The 8,852-nt window shown below is 31.6% G+C and overlaps 1 protein-coding gene across 1 annotated transcript; it reads left to right on the forward strand.

Annotated features, from left to right (window-relative positions):
* Positions 1 to 6,032: 6,032 nt before the first annotated feature.
* On the forward strand, positions 6,033 to 6,892 carry LOC111894124 (uncharacterized). Its single transcript, XM_023890209.3, has 2 exons — positions 6,033 to 6,440; positions 6,517 to 6,892. Exons 1-2 carry the CDS (start codon positions 6,213 to 6,215, stop codon positions 6,781 to 6,783), a joined length of 495 nt encoding a protein of 164 aa, XP_023745977.1. The 5' UTR covers positions 6,033 to 6,212; the 3' UTR covers positions 6,784 to 6,892.
* Positions 6,893 to 8,852: the final 1,960 nt, after the last annotated feature.

Consider the following 8,852-nt stretch of genomic DNA (forward strand, 5'->3'; position numbering starts at 1 on the left):
AACTATACCTATTATAGTTTGACTGGTATGTTATGTTCATGTGCTGTTCTGGAAACTATGCAATTATGTTTAGAAAATGTCCCTTATGCTCCGCATATTAAAAAAGGGATAAAGTATCTAAATGTTTTTAAGTTGTGAAAACCTTTATGTTTGGCTTGTATCCCCCATGAAAACGTTTTAAAAATTATAAAAGCGTAGGGGTATGAACTCATAGTTGGTTGGATGCAAAGGATTGAACTGGACGATCCTTGAGTTGATGTACGTTGCATTTAACGGAATCCTAATATCACATAAATACATTTATGTATCTAAATTAGCGATTTCGTTAGATAAAGTGTTAGATAAACACTTAGTTTTGGTTAAGGAATGTTACCGGGACTTGGTTGGATCGAGGAAAACAGGCTTTTCCCCACGAAAGAGCTGTTTACGGCCGTATATGGAGTTTACGGTCGTGAATGGAGTTTATGGCCGAGAACCGAGTTTACGGTCGTGAACGGGGTTTACGACCGTGAACTAGGTTTGCGGCTTTTGAAGATCTGGGGGATTACGACCGTAAACTCAAGAACAAGAGTGCTGGTTTTCGACTAAAAAGTGTTCCAAAGGCTCCCAAACAGCCCCAAATGATGATTTCCGGTGTTTTTCGGGTGAAAAGAGGGCTTTATGGAGTTTACGGTCAAGAGGTTTAGAGAGATAGAGAGAGCGGGTGTTTCCGGCCAAGAAGGTTCAAATGAGGGTGGGGGTCCTGTATTTATAGGCTAGGGGTATGATCGGTGGTGGGGTCCACCTGGCACCGACCGTAAACAGAGTTTACGGCCGTACACGAGTTTACGGCCGTAAACTTGTCTTGGCCGTGAACTCGGTGATTTTCGAGGATTTGAAGGTTTTTCGCGCAATTTTTGGTTTTTCCGACTCGTATGTAATTATAACTATAACCTTAGTTAATTTACTTAACTCAAGAAGTTGACGACAAATTTAAATAAAAATTAAATTTTATTAACGGAGGTGGGTTAAAATACGGAAGAAATTTCGGGTTGTCACAGACTACGCCCAAGGTACTCGTCTAGGGACCAAAATGAAAGGAATTTACAATAAGGGTTAAAAGAGTAACTTACCAAATTGAATGTTACATAAATAAATAAAGGTATCATTCAGCCTTTGGTTTAGAGAATTTTTAAATTGTAACGAATGATTTCAAGTGTGTCACATACATCTATTACAAAGCAAAGTGTATTGAGTTTTGTTGTTCAAACCAATCAAAAGTACAATCATGACCCCTAACAATTAATTAACCTTTCATCATTTAAACCATATATATACATTGATAAAGTCTAGAATGAATTAAAATAACAAGGGCTTTATTTAAGTGGGAAACATATGGGTCTACGCATGGTTTTGAAAACCGCCGGGAACCGGTTAGTGCACCGGTTTTATTAAGCCTGAAAACCGCTTGAAATCAAACCGGTTAATAACCGGCGGTTCAACCAAAAACCGGTAAAAACCGGGCTGGTCAAACCAGTAAAAAAACCGGCCTAAATATTTTAATTATAAAATTTAAACTAGAAAATGGTTCAGTGGACCCACTCCTTAAAGGTTGACCCGATTGTTTGCGTTTGGAAAAGCCTATCACCCCTTTTCTTTTATAACCCTCGCTAAAGCCTTAACTTTTGTTTTTTGTCGATGTGGGATACCTGAAGGAACAATTTGAGGACTCCTCTTCTACATTGATAAAAGCTAATATATATATATATATATATATATATATATATATATATATATATATATATATATATATATATATATATATATATATATATATATATATATATATATATATACTTTTTTTCATTACGTTAGTTATAAAATTTTGAGAAAAAGTTAGCATATAAATTATTAGATTTAGAATTTTGGAAGGTGTTGTTTTATTTTATAAGTTAAAAAATTAATGTTAATATATATATATATATATATATATATATATATATATATATATATATATATATACTCGTCCGGTTCATCCGGTTTTTAGAACCAGTCCGACCGGTCAAACCAATTGAACCATCAACCCGGTAAGACGACCGGTTCGATGTCCGGTCCGGTTTTCAAAACATTGGGTCTACGACATAATTAATGATATACAAAATTACAAAAGATCAAATAATATTTTGTTGCTAAAATATGAAATCATCTAGAAATTCCTTAACCGCAATGTGAATTTTTGTCACAAGAAACTCCAAAATGACCAAAATCTCATAATCAACCAACCTCCAACATATAAAGGAGACCAAAAAGAACACCATCGCTTGCCAACCTTACAAAAACAGGATGTCGTGGACATAGTTCTGGAAATTTCTGGAGTAGACTAGAAAGCCTTGGGGTGTTAGCTCATAAAGACTCTGGAAAAATCTAGGAGAGATGCATAGAAGGTCTTGGAACATTAACGAAGTCCTTGGAATAGTCTAAAACATCTTAGAAAATACCCGAAGGATGGAGAACATTCTAGCCTTCTCTAGGATACGAAAGAACAATCTAGAGGCATACGGATGCTTGCGAATAGATATAAAAGTATCTAGAATCGTCTAACATGTAAGAACTATATAGCAATATCTAGAATGTTCTCGTAAAGAGATAAAACACTAGTATAAATAGGGGTGTAATCATTTACTTCAAACCATCAAAAAAGTTGTCTTGTATACTTGAAGAGTTCTACAACAATACACATACTTGTTTTCTTATCAAAGTCTTTAGCCTTAGTTTCTTATTTGCTAGTTCATTAGTACATCATATGAGCGAAATTTGTCTGACTTAGTCGGCAGTACGCTAAGTGGTACTTGATATTGATTAGTCAAAAGAGTCATTATCTAAAAGGAGCCTTAAATGTGGATAATATCACTGCCAACCCTTTTAAATTGATCACATCAACATTCAAAATACTCTTTTCATGGACAATCTAATCATAATATATGATATAGGTAAAATACTGAATCTCAATCAAGTAAAGAGACCAAACTCCATCACCCCATATTTGATATCATAACCTCTCATCCCTACTAAAAATATATTAAAATATACATGTCTTTTTATTTGTAGAAAAGTCGCAAACTTATAAAATTGTTAGAATGTGAGAAATATATAAAATTTAGAACCATGTTGCAAGAAACTTAGAAAAAGTTTCAAATTGTGGGCTTAAGTATTATTTTGATATATTGGAACTTGTAATTGATTATTTAGAAGGTTAGTGGCTTTAGAAGTGATTTTTTCAATAATAATAATAATAATAATAATAATAATAATAATAATAATAATAATAATAATAATAATGAAAATGTTATATGATAATGTTATATGTAGGATTATTTTTATCAAAACCCTATAAATTCTTACTTTCTATTTTAAATGGCCACTGAACTATTTTGTATATTATAAGTCACTAAAGTATCAAATTATATGTCATAAAAAATCATTTTGCAAAAAAAAAAAATGAAAGGGGCTATCCAGTAAAAGAAAGTTGATGTGGCATTTGACCATGTAAAAGGCTTATGTGGACTTTGAAAGTTGATGTGGCATTTGACCATGTAAAAAGCTTATGTGGACTTTGACCAAGGGTTAACGTGGACCTAAATGAATCATGATGTGGAACTTACTTGAACTTAGTCTCCATTGTCTTTGTCTCTCCAAAAGCCAACAAGATTTCCTTCTCCATGGAGCTTGGACTCGTTGTCTTCATCAAAACACTTGAGGAGAAGCCACCATAAAGGAATGAGTGGAAGCTACACAATCATCTTCTCAAGTTTCTGGCGATTCTTCCATGTCAACTTATAAATCCAATGATGCTTCTTTACTCGTTGATCTCTCTATAACTCCATAACCAATTACCAGTCTAAACTCTTTGCATTGCAACAAAGAAAGGCTCATGAATCGATTCAACAAATAAGGATTCATTTCATGTTCTTCGGTGAAATTATGGAGCAAGATGTTTCTGGTTTATTGGATCTTAGTGTGCTCTATTTCTCTGAACTTCATCATGCGTTCTAGAAGATTCTATTTTCGTTAGAAGATTGTACATGTAGCAACACATGGTTTTAATACGGTGACTGTTTCCACCGATCGGACTTAAGATTGTGTTTCAGAAATTATTGAAATCCGACAATCTTGTCTACCCAAAAATTAGGGAAAAACTAGCAACACCAGAGCTCGTCCCCACTTTGAATCTCCGAAAAGTTATTAAGCATACTTGCATTGTTCTTGGAGTTTTGAATCATGAAATTTAAAAAATCAGACACGTGACATTTCTTCCACGATCCTCAATGGTACTCTTTCATCTGTCAAAGCGATCAAGTTCCTTAATGAATATTTAGTAAGAAGATTACGTAACGGAACATAGAAACAACAAAGCATGATAGCTTATGAAATATGATTAGTTGCCAAACCAATAATTTATAATCAACTTTGTTTGGTCGGAGCCGTAGCGATTCCTCTCCGCTCTTCTATTAACTCTAGTTTCGTCAGTTAATTCAACTATTTGCAGGTCCACTCATGCTTTCAAACCAGTCAAACGAGAAAAAAGTGATGATCAATAACGACAGACTAAAGATATCACTTGAGGTTTTAAAAAATAGATTAAAATAAAAATCTAAACAAATATCAGCTGCACTAGGGAGTGGATTTAGTAAGGTGAGAGTGGAAACACGTGCCCACAATTGTTGGGAAATTTCATTGACTTTATGGTAGATATCAAAATTCTCTATTAAAAGAAATTAGGGGTAAAATTGTAAACTTGTTGATTTCGTTTATTTTCCTTTCAACTTGGAAACACATTTTTTTTTAACTTTTCTTCTATTTTCTTAGATCTCGGGAACACAAAAAAAGTTATTATTTTCCTTCGCGTTCCTTTCATTTATCTCCATATATATTACTTTTTTTTTTTTTTTCTAAAACTCGGAAATTAGAGGTTAAATTCAAAACTTAGTCTTTATGGGGTTTTGATAATAACTTACTATATATTAATATTACTATATATGACCAACTAACTATTATAAATATACCCATATATTTCAAACACTTTAATATTTTTAAAGGATTTTTTAACATGTGCCCTAAGGCACGTATAAGAAACATTAATTATAACAAATATTACCATAATTAAATATGAAATATATTAATTAAAAAGATTATCATCATAATTAAATGTGGGATACATTAATAATTTCCATAATAAATGCATTTCATATTTAATTATGGTAATATTTTTCTGAATTAATGTTTCTTATATGTGCACTTAGGCACATACTAGAAAATCTCTATTTTTAATATTTGTAGGAGTAACCAATCTTATGTTTTGTATCCGTATACCACGTGAACTATTCCAGGTTACCAACGTGTTTTTTAAAATTCTCTACAAAGTTTTATTTTTTTTATAAAAATTCGGTGTCTAAATTTTTATATATGTTTTACAAATTTATTTTATAAGTTTTATGTATCATTGTTTATTCCATGACAAGTTATTTTTTATTTTTTTTATAAGTTCATTTAAAAAAATAATTTTGATATGTTTTTTTTTTTTTAATTTGCTTTTTTGGATGTTTTTGTTACTACTTTTGTCTTTATTTTTTTCTTAATATTTTTACAAGTGCTATAAAAAAGAGTGTAAAAAACAAATTTGGTCCATATCTCTAAAAAATGTTATAAGGAACGAATCTTCAAAAAACAATTTTTTAAAAGCATGCCAAAAAAGTGGGAAAATAATCCTTAGAAAGTGTTGAAAACAAACTTATAAAATATTAAAAGAAAAAAAGCTTTGTTTTCTTATAAAAAAAATTAAATTTTAAGATAAATTTGTAAAAACAAAATATGAGATAACCTACAAATCTGTCATAACTTATAAATCTATTTATAATCTATATCTATAATATATTATATAATAACGAATTCAAATACTGATTATATCTTTATGAATAATATTCAAAATGCTATTTAAATTTTAAATATATTCCAAACAGTTAATTGACCGATTAATCCTATCAAAAGCTATTTTCCTGTGATTATCCTTATCCCTGAAACCGTAATATAGTGAATTTCGTTACAATCTCTTCGACTGAATAACAGAAACAGAGAAAATTCTGGCCTCTTCCCTCCATAAAAACCGAATCTGGCATCTCCAGATGTCTTGTTCCAATAGAACTTGAAAAAATTGCAGAGCAGAAGAAATCATCACAATGTCACTCAAATCTCAGATTCTTTGGAACTGTGTCGCATTACTCAATCATCCTCTTCAGAAACAAACGGTAAGACAATTCCACCAATTCCAATTCCGTCCAATTCCCACCACTTTCCATCGTCATCTCCGCCCTACTCCTCCTCCTCTGTTCCGACCTCATCTGTTTAACATGTCTTCGCAAGCTTCCCCTGATCCTCCATCGGATTCATCAGTCCCCATTAAGACAGTAAGTCAAACTTCTCTTCAAAATCTTTTAGCTTTAGCGATTTTACCCTAATCTGTTTCGTGAGTGGTGATTACAGGTGAAAGTGGTGGCTAGCGGTAGGGTTCAGAGGGTGCATTACCGGGACTGGACTGTGCAGAATGCAACGGAATTAGGTTTGAAAGGGTGGGTGAAGAACCGAGGAGATGGCTCTGTAGAAATTTTGCTTTCCGGGGAAGCTGATAAGGTGGACGAGATGCAGGAGCGATGTCGAACAGGGCCACCCCTTTGCGTAGTTACTAAGTTTCAATCTTTCCCTTCCACCGAAGATCCAGGGATTGGGTTTCAACGCCTACAAAGTTATTGATCGCCTATATTTTCTATCATTATTTTTATTTACAATGTCGTACTTGTAGTTGAACCATGTTTGTGGGATTGTCTTCTTCGTTTTAACATATTTCGGTTTTGTTTATTAAGTTTTGGGCTGATAGATTGTTATGTGGTATTATTTGATACATGTGCTTTCAAGAAATTCTAACCAGTGGTATTAGAGATTGGAATAATGATTAACAAAGATGTTCTGTGGACAAAAATTGGAATAATGATTAACAAAGATGTTCTGTGGACAAAAATCACTCCTGAAAGTGGATATTGTTGAGACCTAGTTTGTCTTTCATTCAATAGTTTAGTATCTATCTTTACTCTTTAGTGGTGAGATTGGTGATACTAAATTACTATACGGGTAACTATGTTTCAAAATCGTTTAAAAAATATCATTTAAGTTTCGTGTGTCCAATTAATACCATTCTAAATGAAGTATTTGTACAAAAAGCACCAACGAAGTACATTCTTTGTTTAAATTTGACCTTGTAGTAACCGTTATTTACCGGTAAAAAAATAATTAAAGTAAAAAAAAAACAAGAGAAAATGACTCAAATGGGTAACTATGTTTCAAAATCGTTCAAAAAACACCAAGTTTGGTATGTTCAAAAAACGTCATCCAAGTAAACTTTTTGTATAAAAAACACCAACAAACTATATGTTTTGTTCAAATATTACCCACCGGTAACTGTTACAGGGTAAATGATGATTTGGCTTAATTATTATGACATGACATAATAATTATTGACAAAACAATAAATGATATATTCCCCCTTTAAAAATCGATTTAGGGTTTCTTAATCAACGAATGACTTTTTCTTCTCCAATCTTCCGAAGGCCATAACTTTTTCATATGTTGGGGGTATGCATGGACTAGTTTAAGTTAGGCCTCGTGCCCACCTGATTGTAGCATGTCATTTTTTGGGCTTAAGGTCATGTTGGGGTTATTGGGCCATATTAGGCCTTAGATACCTTGTAGTTGGGCTTGAATGCCTTTTTGTGCTTTTTTATGGATTTGTGCCTTAGGGGGAGGGAGACCCATTGAGGCAGGGGTAAATGAGCCCTTTTTGCCTTAAGTGAAGAATTAGGATTTTGGACTTAAGTTCGAGATTATCATATTAGAAAAAGAAGAGCAATCATAGGAGAAGAAGAAGTCATTCGTTCATGAAGAACCTTAAATCGATTTTTAAAGGAGGAATATATCATTTATTGTTTTGTCTATAATTATTATGTCTTGTCATAATACTTAAGCCAAGTCATCATTTAACTTGTAAAAGTCAGTTACCGGTGGGTAATATTTGAACAATACATATAAGTTGTTGGTGTTTTTTGTACAAAAAGTTTACTTGGATGGTGTTTTTTGAACATATCAAACTTGGATGGTGTTTTTTTGAACGATTTTGAAACATAGTTTCCCCTTTGAGTCATTTCCTCTTGTTTTTTTTTCCTTTACTTATTTTTTACTTATAATTGTCCGTTGCCACAAGGTCAAATTTTAACAAAAAATATACTTTGTTGGTGTTTTCTGTACAAATGATATAAGTCATTTTCCCTTATATGAATGTGTCAAGTATCCATAAAATTATATATATATATATATATATATATATATATATATATATATATATATATATATATATATATAGTTAGGATTAAATATAAATCACAATTATTGTGTGAATGTATAACTAAATTTTGGCCATAAGATTAAAAGAATTGATGGTTATGATCAATAATGGTATTATGGTAATTAAATAGAAAAATATTAATTATCTTCTTTATTGAAACCACCAAAAGGATAAATTAGACATTTTATTTTTAAACAAATTAAGGAATGACGGATTTTAAGATATGGTTTGACTGATTTTTTTTTATCACATATTAATTTCAATTTTTATCTAATTTTTATAGTGTTTTATGCTAAACTTTAACTTGATGTTTTTGGGGAATAAGGATTAATAATTTGTTTAAATTAACAAAGAATCAAATATTCTTGTAGAATGACAAGAATAATATGTTTCAATTGCAAAGAACTTTTTTGAAGAATATAGATTA

The sequence above is a fragment of the Lactuca sativa genome, chromosome 6, assembly GCF_002870075.4.
Source record: "Lactuca sativa cultivar Salinas chromosome 6, Lsat_Salinas_v11, whole genome shotgun sequence".
In the NCBI taxonomy this organism is placed as follows: Eukaryota; Viridiplantae; Streptophyta; class Magnoliopsida; order Asterales; family Asteraceae; genus Lactuca; species Lactuca sativa.